The following is a 15801-nucleotide window of genomic DNA, read 5'->3' as shown; positions in this document are numbered from 1 at the left end:
GGCCCAGCGACTAGCACTGTTGTTTCACAGCAAGAATATCAATGGCGTCAGGTCCTCGCCATCTGGTATTTCTGTGCATGTTCTCCCCATGTCCGCATGGGTTCCCCCGGGATCCCCGGTTTCCTCTCACAGTCCAAATATGCTTTTGTTTTCTAATGTCTTTTCTTCTAATGAGCTCAATCTCCCCTCGCCCTGTGAAAGGGAGGGTAGCCCTGAGCCCGAGGATCCCTTGAGCTCAGGGCTCTCTCCTGGGACAGCATGCCAAACAAGCTATGTATAAACCATGTGCTAAATGTGAATTCTTGAAATACCTTTTAAGTCCTTTTTTAAGACTCTTTCCATACATTTTAAGACCGTAAAACCACTTTAGGTTTCAACCAGAAACACTAGCGTGATTTTAACTTGTAGTACATTTACTAAATATTAATGTAAGAAACTAATCCAAAACTAAAACATTATTCATATACTAAAAAAAAGCTATTAAATCTAGCTAATTCAGCAGGTTAGCACATATAGAACAGCAGAAATAATGGTTATGCCTTGGTTACTGCAGTAAATAAGGCTGCATGATGTTAAATCTAGCAGGATTTTATTGATTTCATAAAATACACAGCATCCTGATATTCACAGATTTAGGTATAATCAAAAATTAAATAAAATTTAATACCTTGCCAAATAGCATTTAATACTTTAAGTGCCTTACATTTCTCTACATTGATTTATCAATACTTTTTAAGACCCGCGGACACCCTGCTTCAATTGCTGTAAAAAGCAAATCTCAAGAACCACTGCACTCACAAAACCCTGGAAGTACCCTGGAAGATTATTACAAGAGAGTTACTTGTTAAAATTGTAATTGGGTCGGCTTTGAACATATCATTCGAGTGATTCAACCAATAGATCACTTTAAAACTTTTAAAACTCACTCAAATTTAAAAATCTTGCACACCCTTAATCTTAATATGCCAGAAAGCGTTATATACGCTGACCTTACAGTTTTTGAACATTAATTTTAGTATTGATGTGCTTTAATGAAAGCGAGTATAACTCTATTAATTCACACTGACAGACCTTTAGCTCGAAGATGACGGTTCAGGGTTCCATGTTCAGCAAAGCCTCGTCCACATTTCGAGCACTTGAATGGCTTTTCTCCAGTATGATGTCGGATGTGACGCACTAAAGCGCTCTTTTCCCTGAAGCCACGAGAGCAGTGTTGACACACGTACGGCTTTTCATCTGCGTGAGTGCGATGGTGGACTTGAAGAGCGTTCTGAAACACAACGAATATGATCTAAAGATAATCACATATAATCATCAGGACAGTTTCAGTGTATTAACCTCACCTTGGTCTTGTAGCTCTTGTCGCAGAAGCTGCAGTGGTACGGCCTCTCATCTGAATGCGCTCTCATGTGTTCGCGCACGTGTCCGATGGCTTTAAACTGCTTGCCGCACTCTCCACATTTGTACCGCCGCTCGCTGACATGTGTCTCCATGTGTTTCTTCAACACGTAGCCTGTCAGGAACTCTTTCTGACATGTTAAACACTTAAACGGCTTGTAACCTGTAAAGAGGAAAAATAATCCCAGATATTAGACAATTTTTAAAACAAAGAGTTGTTTGGAAGCAATTCATAAAAGAGGCCTACCAACATGCCCTTTGATATGGACCCTCAGGTAGTTTAATGTCTTGAACATTCGCTCACAGTGAGGACATTTGTATAACTTTGACTGGACCGGTTCTACTTCCTTCACCGATGAATCCTATAATGGATAATAAAAGGGTTAAAGTAAATTCCCATGATCAACATTAACATTTAACAATTAATTAATTTATTAATCATTATACTTAACCCAACTACTTCAGTGGCACATTATCACTCATAACACTCATAATGCAGGCATTCTCACTCGAAAAAGGTTTTAAAGGTAGATAAATGCACACTTTCAACTGGTGTGTGTTTGTGTCCACTTGGGCAAATAGTTATTGTTAGTGTGTGTTGTATTCTTATCAAATGTGCTTACAAATATGTGCACATTAAGTAAAATCTAAAGTACGCTAAATGACCAATGTCATTTAATTATAAATTAACTTTATCTGTCTTTGTGTGCCTTAAATAGGTACAATTTCTGTATATTATATCTGTTCATAAGCTAAATGTGTATTAGTTGAGTTCTATGATACTAATCTAATACAATATCAATTTAAAAGGATTATCAACAATCAATCAATAATCGAATAATCACTGAGATCCCTAGTTTAACATTTGTGTGAACTGGAAGTTGCTGAGGCTTTTATTTCAGTATGTTGATGTAATTCCAGCTGAAACAGAATATCAAGTAGGGTGCAGGGCTTTCTTTTGGGGCATGATTCCCTCATAGAAAACTAATGGTAAGAGGGACATGGTAAAGTATATTGTTGCTGAAGCCGTCAAAATGACATTAAAGGGCCATGAAACCCCCCCTCTTTCGGTTCAAGTCTACCTCAGACTTTTTTCAAAAACTGCTCCAAGATGGGCGTGGAGCGCTCCGAGCAGAGGGAGGTGTAGGCGTGGCCAGCAGTGCAGGGGAAAAAGAGAGGAGCCAACAACTGTTGTCAGTTGGCTCACAAAATGAGACACAAACCACGAGGAGATGCATGATTTTATAGTTTACAAAATTAAAATGCAAAGAAATAAAGTAAGTAATTTAATATCATGCTACATTTGTTATTCGTAATTTCATATACACATAACCACAATTTGTTCTGTCATTATAAAGATAATCGTGTTTATATAAACACTATAAATGAGGAGGAATTCTCTCGCCCTCAATCCCCGGGTCTGAATGCAGACACAAAAGATAGCAGGTCTCTTGCCCTGTCTATTTCAACCAGTAGCCCTGCCGATAATCTGGAGGATCTAAACATAGGCAAACACAGCAGCACGGATAGGCGATGTGTCTGAATGGTAACGAACTTAACTGATAAAAGACAAAGTCCTCCATTCTCCAATTCTCGTACAAGTTTCGCGACAAAAATGCTTGCTGCAAACCAACCACTTTGCTGTATCGGCCCTGACAGAATCGCAGAGAAAAACATGAAACAAACCCCGTGGAACACAGGAACAAACACATACGACCCATTCCGTGCACGAATGCGTTTTCACCTAGTCATTGGACCTCACAGCTTGCCTTTGGAAAGCACATGCTCTCATGAATAATTAAGAAGCAGGGTCTTGTCATAGGATAAGAAAACTCTGCTATGAATAATATTGAGAAAATGACGTGCCATCACTCCACTAGCAGTCATCGATTTCGATCCCACCCCAAAAATTATCTTAAACCCGGAAGCTAAAATAAGATGACAAAAGCTCAAAATTATCCAGTTTTCCCCATTATTAAACCTAACAGGTGCTAATGTCGTCTTAGCTGATGTTCAACACACACAAATCTGTTAACATTTTTTTTTTAAATGTACTCCAGGGTTTCTTGAACTTTTAACACTCCAAACATAGAAACAAATGGTCAGACTTTTATTGAACACTTTTTTCAGTAGTTTAACTTGAACTGAGTAATTGTTCACCTAAATAAATAGGAATGTGCACTAGCAAAATAAACAGTACATTTTGAAACTCACCTGCGTTTCTTCAGCAAGGGTTTCGACACACTCTTCTGTCACCTGGATCTCAGTGATTCTGGCTTCAGTCTCAGGGGCCTCCAGCACTGCTTTAGGTGACTGGGCTTCCGCCTGCCCTTCTGCCTCCGTGGCTTCGGTCTCTAAAGCGATGCCAGAGTTGATGATGGCCTGGCAGATCAGATTGTCCGCTTCAACCACAGTCGCAGTTTGAGGCTGAGATACGACCTGTTACAAATGAAGAAACCTCATAAGACTAGTACAGAAACAAGCTACAACTTGTATCTAAACTGTCTGTGTACTTTTCAAACATCTGGAAATGTCCTTTAAATATTTAACTCAAGCAAGTTCCTTGAAAGATGTTTGGTTAAAGATACAGTATGGCTACCTAAATCATCTGCATAATGTAACAGATTGCAATGGATGCAACAGATATTTAATATTTTATTTAATTTTTACAAAAGTAATGCTCTGATGTGTTATAATTTATTGTATAATACGTTCATAAAAAAATGAAATCCACAAATTTCTAGCTTTTACAAATTTTGGCCCGAACATTTAAACAACTGATTAAAAAAACAGAAGTAAATCTTTTTTTAAATCTGTTTCAAATTATACATAATAAAATTATAAATATGCTTGTGTGTATATATATATATATATATATATATATATATATATATATATATATATATATATATATATATATATATATATATATATATATATATATATAAATTAGTAAAAAGTCCTGTTTAAATGTCCAAATATGCCAAATTCAGCTCCACAAAATGCAAGTTATTAGTATGAATTGTTTTTAAGAAAGTTAAAAATCAACTCAAGATTTGTGAATCAGAAATGTTTGTAATTCATACAAGTCTACAGGTTTACTTTCTGACCTGTTGCACTTCTTCTACCACCTCGATCTGGATGATCTCCTGACCAGCTTCCACCACTCTCACAACAGGAATCTGCTCTTTCTCAGGTTCAGGAGACGATGGCTGAACTTCTGCAACAATATCCAATAGTGAGCGTGGAAAGAAATTTAAAACAGATTACCTTAAAATATCGATCAACAACTAAGATAATCTTGGCATAACATGAAAATTGTAGTTCATCTGCCTACAATTTCTTTGCGCTCGCTAAGGGCCAGGACACACCAAGTTGACGGTCGGCTGTTGGGCTTTGTTGATCAGCGTCGGTCTAGCTAGTTGGTTTGGTGTGTTCCACATGTCAGCTCTCATCGGGTTAAAGTCAGAGTTTAATGACCCAATTTATCATGTCAAATCAGCGTCGGCCGAAGAGAGTGATCTGACTTGTCATTCAGTGATGAATCAGAGCGCAAATGTGACGTAATGAAGTGAAATAGCAAGTAAACAATTCAAGCCAAGAAGGAACACATAGAGGTGTAATTTTGCCACATTTCTCAATTATTTACAAACAATATGCATTATTAGATTATCAGACATATCTGCAGGACCAAATCCCTCTGCGGTCAGTGACAATTTCTGTGATAATGATACTAAACATTGCTGTTTATGCTTTTCACGCACATGTCGGAAGTACCGGTCTCTGGTTGTGAATGAAAAAACAGAGATGTCCTCCCATGCAAGTGCAGAACGCGGCTCTCGATTCAGTTGGCTGCCTTCCGTTTGGTGTGTTCACGCACAGCTTTTTAGTCCAAACAAGACCAAATGTGAGTCAACGCAAGGCAACAAAATAGTTTGTTTACGTTAGCGCTTGTTGTTTAGCATTGGCTTGGTGTGTACCGGCCTTAAGAATGTTTTATTAAAAACTAGCCTAGAGCACCATCTGCTGTTAAAACCTAGCCTAGAGTGCCATCTGTTGTTAAAAAAAGTTCTGAATTGATTCAAGAAGCACAATGTATTTCAAAAATCGAAAAGAATAAAAAATTACTCACAAAACATGAATTATTATCCCAGACCTAATATGCATAGTGATTTTAAGATTAAAGAAAAAAAATGAATGACATCTTACTAGGGGAGTGTGATATTTATAGTTTATTAATATATCATAATTGCTGTTTCCAATGTGCATGCTGACATTGTCGAGTATGCCAACCAAAGCACCAAGCACCAACCAGAACATGTCTTAAGTTTCTACAATTCATTGCATAATGAAGCCTATTAGAATGCATTTAGAGTGACCTTATAAATCGTATCTCAATGTGTGACCCTGGACCACAAAACCAGTCATAAAAGTTATTTTTTATATATATATATATATATATATATATATATATATATATATATATATATATATATATATATATAAAACCCATCTGAAACCTGAATAAATAACATTTTCATATATATATATATATATATATATAGTTTGTTCGAATAAGACAATAGTTAAGTCTGAGATGGTTATTTGTAAATCTGGGTATCTGAGGGTTCAAAAAAATCTAAATACTGAGAAAATGATCATTAAAGTTGTCTAAATTAAGTGCTTATCAATGCACATTGCTAATCAAAACTTGAGTTTTGTCAAATTTACAATAGGCAAATTTACAAAATATCTTCATGGAGCATGATCTTTACTTAATATTCTAATGATTTTTGGTATAAAAGTAAAAAACTCTATTATTGTGACCCATACAGTGAATTTCAATATTGCCAAAAATGTACCTGTGCAACATGAGACTTGATTTGTGGTCCAGGGTCACATATGAGCTTTGCTTTTCATATTTGTAAAATGTTGTATATATCAGGACAAAAACACGCACAACAAATATACTTAGATGTTTTTTGTCAATGTCGCACAAACCTAAAATATCATTATCACTAATAAGGGTGATTACGAAAGCCATACTGGGATGTGAATTACCTTTCCGAATTCCATCCTTGCTGACTAGTATCTCTTTGCACTGGCTGTAGCGAATCTTCTCAGTACAAGGCGTGAGAGACTTCAGATGTCTGGTCAAAGCTCCAGACTCTCTAAATGCAAGCCCACACTGATTGCAGCGGTATGGACGCTCGTCTGCCATCAAGAAAATTGATAAAAACATTAAATAGATGAAAAAGGTCAGTGTGCGTACATCCTAAAGAAACTTTAAGCAGCTGCTCAATCAAATTAAACAAATAATAAACAAAGAACAATCGGCACACTGCCTCTATTGCTCTCAAAAGACCTAATAAAAATAAAAACTGATGAAGACTATGTAGGGTGAAATGTTGTCTCAATAAACATTGTCTATTGAGAGCAATAGTGTCAGTGTGCCAATTTTTGTATGTTTATTAAAAACACAAAATAACCCAACCCAGTAGACCGTCCAGTAAAATGACACAGTCTCACAGAGCTTAGACTTACCCGTATGCCGACGTTTGTGTCTGATCAACGACCCCTTGGTCCTGAACGCCGTCTCGCACATTTCACACACAAAGTTCTTCTGATCGCTGTGCGTGAACATATGGGTTCTCAGAATATTTGTCTATAAATAGATCAGTTTTACAGACAAGGTGAGTTTCACGTGCTTATTTCCTTTGCTTATTTCCAAAAGATTTAATATTGTACCGTTTTAAAGGTCTTTGCACATATATCACAGACATATCGCCCTTCTGTGTTTAACTTCCAAACCACTTTTGAAGGACTGGAACTTTCATCCTCGCTTGTAGAGCGGCTTCTCTTTTTTTCTCCAGCTGCCGCCTTTGCATCTTGCTTCTCTAAAGGAATAAAGAGACTTAATGAAGTACCCAAACAAAGACAAATGGATAGGTAAATTATGTTAAAAATAAAGTCAGCTGATCTCCTTGAAGAGTTCATACTGCTGGCCAGATGAGATGCAAACTAAAAATCATAATTTGTTCATTCATTAGGCGTCGCCACAGCGGAATGAACCGCCAACTTATCCAGCATATGTTTTACACAGCGGATGCCCTTCCAGCTGCAACCCATCACTGGGAAACATCCATACACACTCATTCACACACATACACTACAGCTTATTTAGTTTCTTCAATTCAACTATACTGCATGTCTTTGGACTGTGGGGGAAACCGGAGCACCCGGAGGAAACCCTCGCGAACACGGGGAGAACATGCAAACTCCACACAGACATGCCAACTAACCCAGCCGAGACTCAAACCAGCAACCTTCTTGCTGTGAGGCGACGGTGCTAACCACTGAGCCACCATGTCACCCCCTCACAATTTGTTGTGAAGGTAATTTTTTTTTAGTACAATGTTCTCTTACAAAAGTAGAGGTAAAAGCTGCTGCTGTTTTATGATGTCTTGTTTTGCATTCTATTAAATGCATGAGCTTATTCATACTGTAAGCCTGGGAAATTAATCGACAGCATTTGTAATGTAAAGCCAAACCTCCAGCATGTGCTTTCAGATGGAGCAGCATTTACTACACAAAGCTATAGTACACTGATAAGCTATGTGAAAACTGATTTAATCACATGATAATGACATTGAGATAATGGTTGTGTGATAATGACAGCTGTTTGAATAGCTTCTCATTGAGCTAAATCTCCGGGTAGTAAATGCTGCACTTGAAAATATCACATATAATAACATTTTTACTCCAAACTCACTTCATAACTTTGATTGAGTGTCATTGTATAAACATGGTCGATGTTAGGACAAATGAAAAGGTCCATTAAAACTGCGACACATACAGTAGTCAATATTTAAATTGGATCAAATGTTTTTCATAATTGTCCCAAAACAAGAATGGGCGGGTTTCAATAGTTTTAGGACAACTTTGATGAAAGGTCTTGTTCTACTTCTTATGTTGACTACTGTAGTCCTCAGAATATCAATGACAGAGATAATTAAATGACTTTGATAGTAATATTGTAATACTGAAGTACCTCCGTTGGCTGTTCCCGTTTCATCAGATGAACATTCATTTTCACTTGATCTCACCTCAACGGAGACACCTTCGTTCGGGACGACATTTGTCTAAGGGATGAGGCAGAAACATGAGCACTGACATATCAGTTTTGCATTAAGGTTCAAAGGTTTGGGGTCTGTAAGATGAAGGAGGTTTCATTTACTTGATTAAAACAGAGTAAAATGTTAAATATTATTACAATTTAATTATTCCTTTTTAATTAAGTTTTCAAATATGCTGATTTTCTCCACAAGAAATATTTCTCATTGTTCAGGCTTCATACAGTCATGGAAAACCTGGAAAAGTCATGGAATTTTGTAAAGGAATTTTCCAGGCCTGGAAAAGTTTTGGAAAAACAGAAAAACTCACAAGGTTTTGGAAAAGTCATAGAAATTACAATTACATTTAGTCATTTAGCAGACATTTTTATCCAAAGCAACTAAAGCTGTGGTCACACTAGAGCTTGTGCTTGCAAAATTCTGTCATACAGCATTGCGAAAAGGGGAGGGGTTAAATAATATGATTAGACATTAATAAAAACGAGTGATTGCTCCATATTTTACATTCCTTATTTTAAATTATCCTCTATCTGTCTCACGCATTCACCTGATGTGATTTCGCAAGTAGGAATTCACCAAGCTTGAACTTTCGAATGCAGTGAAATGCATGCCGCATTTGCATGCCTATGAATGGAAGTCTATAGAGCGAAGTGTGATTGTGGCTTTATAATAGAAGTAGTTTTACCTACTATTACTAGTTTAACAAATTATTAAAATGATCTAAACTTAGACAAATATCTGTAAATTGGAATGGAGGTTAGTTGTTTTTACTTCTTTTCTTAGCCAAAACCATGCTCTTACATTATTAGTGCTGTGTAAGCATCATGTATTTTACATAAATTAATTGAAACTATTGCTTGTTTTATTATATGCTGTAATAAATTTAAACGGCTGCTTTAAACTGTAGCAATGTTATACTGCATTGTCCCAGTAAAATAGAAAAAATAATAATGTTTCCTGTGCATATAAAAACACTTAAAAATGCAGATACTGAAAATGGGACATCTCATATACTTTTTTATGGATACAAAAATGTTTATGCTGGGTTGTTTCGAATTTAACCTTAAAAACTACAATTTATACATTATGCATTTTGTGTCTGTTTATGGAAAAGAAAGCCTTGCTAGAAAACACAACTCCCTTCACTAGTTCATTCAGTTAACCTTAAGATTAAGAACACTTTCTCTATAATAATTAAAGTAATAATAATAATAGTATACAGTGAGTCACTCAGGACATGATGAACGTATCCAATACATGAGAAATGATAATAGTAACACACAAACCTGAGGGTCTTGAGGACGCTTGCAGCTCCTGCTGAGTTTATGTTGGATGAAAGCATCCAAGGCAGAGAACTCTGCCAGACATTTGCCACATTTATGAATATCCTCATCTAATAGGGAACACAAAAATATTAACCTAACTTCAGTTCGACAGACCATGCATATCGAAAACATTACTGCACATAATGAAGTACTTTATAAATGATAAATAAATAGATTTATTCAACTTTTAGTTCTATGTATAAAAACACAACATACTATTTATTATTTGTGCATTTACAGGCCCGTAGCCGGGGTGGGGGGTGGGGGGGTGCTCATTGACAAAGGTCCAGAATTTGTCCCATACATGAGCTCAGTTGTCCTATTTTGACTGCTATGCCATCATAAATAATAAAAAACAACCCATCGAAAAGGCTTTAAGATCAAACGAAATTCTGGTGTGACTTCAGTTAATCAATTTTGGCCAATGCAAACAATTATTTTTCAAGAGTCCAACGTCCAGCTGTGCAAGAAAACATCTGACATAAGCAAAGTCATCTTTTGCTACTGTATTGTTTTTAATTAATGAAAACATTTGACAAGTAACTTTCATTATAAATCTTGGAGCTTATTCTTGAAACAAAAATGACTAATAAAAAAGTGTGAAGAACCGAAAGAAGAGCATATTAAAATAAATTTGAATACTATTTTGGTGATTGTCGCTGTCCAAGAATTTTCAAATCTACTTTTTTTTTTTTAAAAAGAGGCTAGAAAAATTGTTAAGCTCTAAATTATTATTATTATAAGTTTAGATTTTTTTTACATTCAAATGGCCAAATTCTGACTGAGGAAAGTTGAATGCGCTAGCCAGTTTGTTATTTGCCTAATAAACTATTATAGTGTACAGTTTTTTTCTGATGATATATGATATATAAATAATTTGTATTTAAGGAAATAAATATTTGTCATATTTCTTTATTCTAAATATTTAGGAAATATTTTGGTACATCAAAAGGTGTGGTTATGATGACCATCCCACAAGCTAATTCAGCTAAAAATAGTACTTAAAATTTCATGAAAATGCAGTATTTAAATCTCACAATTAAAAGAAAATATGGGAAATAACTGCAATAAGGACCTCATTTTGAGAAAAAAGAACCACCTCCTTAAGCAGGCTGCCTACGTGCCTGATTTAAGATGCATAAAATGCTAACCATGGAAAAATTATTTTTGAGTCACAATTATTACTTAGAGCACCTGAAATACAAGCCATTATACTTTATACTAGGGTGCCCAAACTTTATCGTATGAAGGGCCAAAAACCAAATATCATCATGAGCTGTGGGCCGAAGGTGAATATACAAAACTATATTATATATTATTTAAAAATAAATAAAAAACATTACTAATTGTACTAATGCAGTATAAATTTTAAAATGATAACTTATTGCAAAAAAAAACATAACAGTGGAGTTTAATGCTGAATACACTAGTCAAGCATAATCTACCTTTGCCTTGCACACCAAAGTCTCTGCATTGTCCTTTATCCATCAGGTATGTATTTTTAAACTAAATCTGATTCATTTACAATATTTAATTGAAACATTTAATTTCAATTAGCTTTTAACAACAAAACAAACTAAATATTACATTAGATTTAAAAAAAGACAATCTCTAAACAGTCCCCTTCATCCTCCCTCTCTTCTCAGATAGGATGGCCAGCCAAATCAAGTTACCATGGGCCAACTTTGGACCAACTCTCTACTTTATACCAAGGTACCGTGTGCTTAATCTGTTAAAGCAGTAGTTATATGAAATATTCCATTACAATCTAAAAAACTGTTGTGCATTTAATATATTGTTTAAAATTTAACTTATTCCTGTGATTCAGCTGATTTTTCAGCAGTATTACTCCAGACATGACTAGGCCCAAACGGAATCTGTGTGCGTGCAGAAATCTGCTGATTTTTAGCCCATCATTAAGTCTGTTTATTTACTTCTGTAAATGTGTGTACATTTATATTTATCTTATTTTAAAATTAATTTCAGTAATATTATTGACAAATATACAATTGCTCATGTGATTTATTTACAATACAGTTTGTAAAGTCATATGTTCTGTCTTTTAGATATATCATATGAAAGATTTGCTTTGTTTACCAAATAAGTGGTTCTACTTGGATTTGCATTAAATAAATGTTAATTTTTTTTTTAAGTTTTTAGTTACAAACACAAATTATTTGATGACATATTAATAGACTAAATTATTAAAGTGCAGACCAGAACATTCATTATTCGTCATTTTAAATCTTTACTACTATCCTTCAAATCACAAGCGTTTACTTTTAAGATGTTTTTAATCATTTAAAATATGAAATAAAATTTAATACAATCACTAATTCTTTTATGCATTTTATAAAGCTCAGAATAAGTATATGATTTAAATTTTACATAAATATATCCCTTTGCTGAGTGATGATTAATCAAACATTGTTTTATTTTCACAAATGTTCTTTGAAACAGACAATTTAATATGTTAATATGGCAACATATCTTTTTATTTGTAAATTATAGTTATTTGTACTGTATTGGTGTTTACTAAGCCTAACCAGGGACTAAGGCTGCAAATTAGCCATTAGCTAGAAGCCTATATGTGGAGCATCGGCTGCTTTAAACTGTAGCAATGTTATACTGCATTGTCCCTGTTAAATAAACAGAAATAATAACAATGTTTAAATGGGACATCCTATACACTTTTGTTATGGATACAAAAAAAGAATACTGCTTATTTTTTATTTCATATATTAAGTTTTTAGTTACGATTCTCCCAAAGTCATTCCTCATAAAACCGCAGATTTTTCTTACAAAATTCCCTGCAGAAATAGCAAAAAAAAGTTAGCGGGTTTTGTCTGGCACTAGTCATGACCTTTCAAAAAAGTGATGAGATGATCATGATGCATTTATGATTATTAGGAAATAAGCAGATTTGTAATATTAAACTTTTTAATATGTAAATAATAAACAATATTATAGTGTGTATTAGTGCAATATTAGTGTGTATTAGTGCAATATTAGTGTGTGTATTAGTGCAATATTATAGTGTGTATTAGTGCAATATTATAGTGTGTATTAGTGCAATATTATAGCGTGTATTAGTGCAATATTATAGTGTGTATTAGTTCAATATTAGTGTGTATTGGTGCAATATTATAGTGTGTATTAGTGCAATATTAGTGTGTATTGGTGCAATATTATAGTGTGTATTAGTGCAATATTATAGTGTGTATTAGTGCAATATTATAGCGTGTATTAGTGCAATATTATAGCGTGTATTAGTGCAATATTATAGTGTGTATTAGTTCAATATTAGTGTGTATTGGTGCAATATTATAGTGTGTATTAGTGCAATATTAGTGTGTATTGGTGCAATATTATAGTGTGTATTAGTGCAATATTATAGTGTGTATTAGTGCAATATTATAGCGTGTATTAGTGCAATATTATAGTGTGTATTAGTGCAATATTATAGCGTGTATTAGTGCAATATTATAGTGTGTATTAGTTCAATATTAGTGTGTATTGGTGCAATATTATAGTGTGTATTAGCGCAATATTAGTGTGTATTGGTGCAATATTATAGTGTGTATTAGTGCAATATTAGTGTCTATTATAGCAATCTTATAGTGTGTATTAGTGCATTCGGGAAATGCTAGCCCTAAACTTAGAAATTACAAACATAAAAATAATAAAATTACACTATAAATTATTGCTTAAAATGTAATTTCCAACACGAAATCTAAAAATAAACTAAAATAAAAATGTTAAACTAAACACACAATTGGAGGTGAAGCTGTGTAAATGGCCATAGTGTTTTTGAAGAGTTATGATTTTATTTAACGTTATATTCAATTCGACATAATTCTAAGACTCATATCTTGTTATCATTCTTCATAATGCCAAGCATCCTGATGAAAGAAGAACACGTTTCAGTACAGACCCATGCTAAAGCAGCACTAGCAGCCTAACGTTAAACATGCTAAACAGCCAAAACACACTGCAGCTAATGGAGCCTCTGCTAGCGAGCCAAATAAACGGGCCCGCGCGTTAAATCGCGTTTTTCCCGCGTCGCTGTGTCGCGTCTCGGTTTCTACCTTCGTCTCCGAGTGTGGTTTGGATGGTGATGATGTTGCTATGCTCCGTTTGGTCGGTAACTGTTGCTGCCGTATTATTATTTTCTTCAGTCATGTCGTTCCAGACCTCCGTCTCTGTCGCAACGCTACAGCAGGGAAAACATGGCGGATTTACGACCTCGTAGTCATAACAACAAAAGGGCGACGAGCAGGCGGAGGGAGAACCAGCGCAGCACGTCACTGTAGATTTAAAATAAAGGCGCGCTCATTTTCTCCAGTCAAACACACACACACACACGCACACACTTTTAAAGGACCTGTTCTTGAGCTTAAAACGGGGCACCAATCTAAACACACGGACCAAATTTACACTATAAAAACATTATAAATGTTATAAAAATATTTCTGCAATATGTTTACATTTTAAGCTACAATATTGTGCTTTTTTACACTACACAATACTTGTTTTATAGTTACATTTTTACACTTTTTTTAAAGGAAGTTTTACATGGATGTATATACTATTATAATACATAAGCATAATAAAATTGACAATTAAAATGCATAAAAATATCTAGAAATCTCTCTCACTAGGTGTGCGTGTACATAAAGTAAACCAATGACTAGGTAAAGACTGTTTAAACCAGAGATGCCCAAACTAGGGCAAAGTTGGCCCATGGTAACCTTTGATTTGACCCACCATCTGAGAAGAGGGAGAATAATGGGGGTAGTTTCCAGATTGTCAGTTAAAATTTAATGTAACACTTTGTTTGCTTTATTGTTAAAAGTTATTAAATGTTTCAATTAAATTGTGTAAATTAATCAGACTCTATTACATACTGTCACTCGACACTGCAGAGACTTTGGTGAGCAAATCAAAGCAAAGGCAGATTCTGCTTGACTGTATTCAGCATTGAACTCCCCCGTTAAAAATGTGATTGTTTATGTCTTTATTGCCATGAGTTATTAATTACAGTACAGTGTTATATTGTATTAGATAATGCTTTTTAAAGTAATGTTCTCTATTTATCTTGAAATGTTATTAAATAATGAAATTACCCATGGCAATATTAATGTTCTGTAATATAGTTGGTATATTCACCTTCGGCCCACGGCTCTCAATGATATTTGGTTTTTGGCCCTTCATACCAAAGAGTTTGGCCACCCCTGGTTTAAACAGATTCAGTCCAGTTCTTGATTTTGTTTCGAGCTGTTTGTGCAATCTACTTATGTAACAATTATTTATTCATTCATTTTAATTCTATTACTTGGCAAAAAGACAAACTAAAAAGATCTTCATTCATTCATGCATTCATTTTCCTTCGGCTTAGTCTCTATTTCAGAGGTCGCCACAGCTGAATGAACCGCCAACTGTTCCAACATATGTTTTATGCAGCGGATGTCCTTCCAGCAGCAACACTCTAATTCATTCACACATACACTATACGGACAATTTAGGTTTTTCAATTCACCTATAGCGCATGTTTTTGGACTGTGGGGGAAACTGGAGCACCCGGAGGAAACCCACACCAACACTGGGAGAACATGCAAACTCCGCACAGAAATGCCAACCAGCCCAGCAGGTACTCGAACCAGCGACCTTCTTGCTGTGAGGTGACAGTGCTAATCACTGAGCCATCGTGCCACCCTAAAAAACTCTAAAAAAAGAACCATAATGCATTTACAAATCAAGGAATCTGATTACAATAAGAGGATGTAAACCAAAACCAAAAGAGCACATATTACCGGTCATGCCATTGTTACATTTGTGATACTAAATAGACACACACACACACACACACACACACACACACACACACACAAAGTAAAAGCTTTCTGCATTTTTTTCATACACTTTAATCTAACTTTTGAAAGGGT

The 15801-nt window shown here is 34.9% G+C and overlaps 1 protein-coding gene across 1 annotated transcript in view; it reads right to left on the bottom strand.

Moving 5' to 3' along the window:
* Nucleotides 1-14090, bottom strand: part of e4f1 (E4F transcription factor 1) — an 18000-nt gene extending 3910 nt beyond the window's left edge. Inside the window, exons 1-11 of the mRNA XM_056453280.1 lie at nucleotides 13945-14090; nucleotides 9818-9924; nucleotides 8450-8540; nucleotides 7147-7295; nucleotides 6943-7063; nucleotides 6460-6612; nucleotides 4509-4618; nucleotides 3613-3837; nucleotides 1646-1760; nucleotides 1344-1561; nucleotides 1072-1270 (exon numbers count right to left, since the gene is read on the bottom strand). Coding sequence (XP_056309255.1) covers nucleotides 1072-1270; nucleotides 1344-1561; nucleotides 1646-1760; nucleotides 3613-3837; nucleotides 4509-4618; nucleotides 6460-6612; nucleotides 6943-7063; nucleotides 7147-7295; nucleotides 8450-8540; nucleotides 9818-9924; nucleotides 13945-14038 — 1582 coding nt within the window. The 5' untranslated portion in view covers nucleotides 14039-14090. The remainder of the gene's footprint in view (nucleotides 1-1071; nucleotides 1271-1343; nucleotides 1562-1645; nucleotides 1761-3612; nucleotides 3838-4508; nucleotides 4619-6459; nucleotides 6613-6942; nucleotides 7064-7146; nucleotides 7296-8449; nucleotides 8541-9817; nucleotides 9925-13944) is intronic.
* Nucleotides 14091-15801: the final 1711 nt, after the last annotated feature.

This window comes from Danio aesculapii, chromosome 3, assembly GCF_903798145.1.
Source record: "Danio aesculapii chromosome 3, fDanAes4.1, whole genome shotgun sequence".
Lineage (NCBI taxonomy): Eukaryota > Metazoa > Chordata > Actinopteri > Cypriniformes > Danionidae > Danio > Danio aesculapii.
The sequence above is the reverse complement of the archived record's forward strand: the minus strand, read 5'-3'. Positions and strand labels throughout refer to the sequence as shown.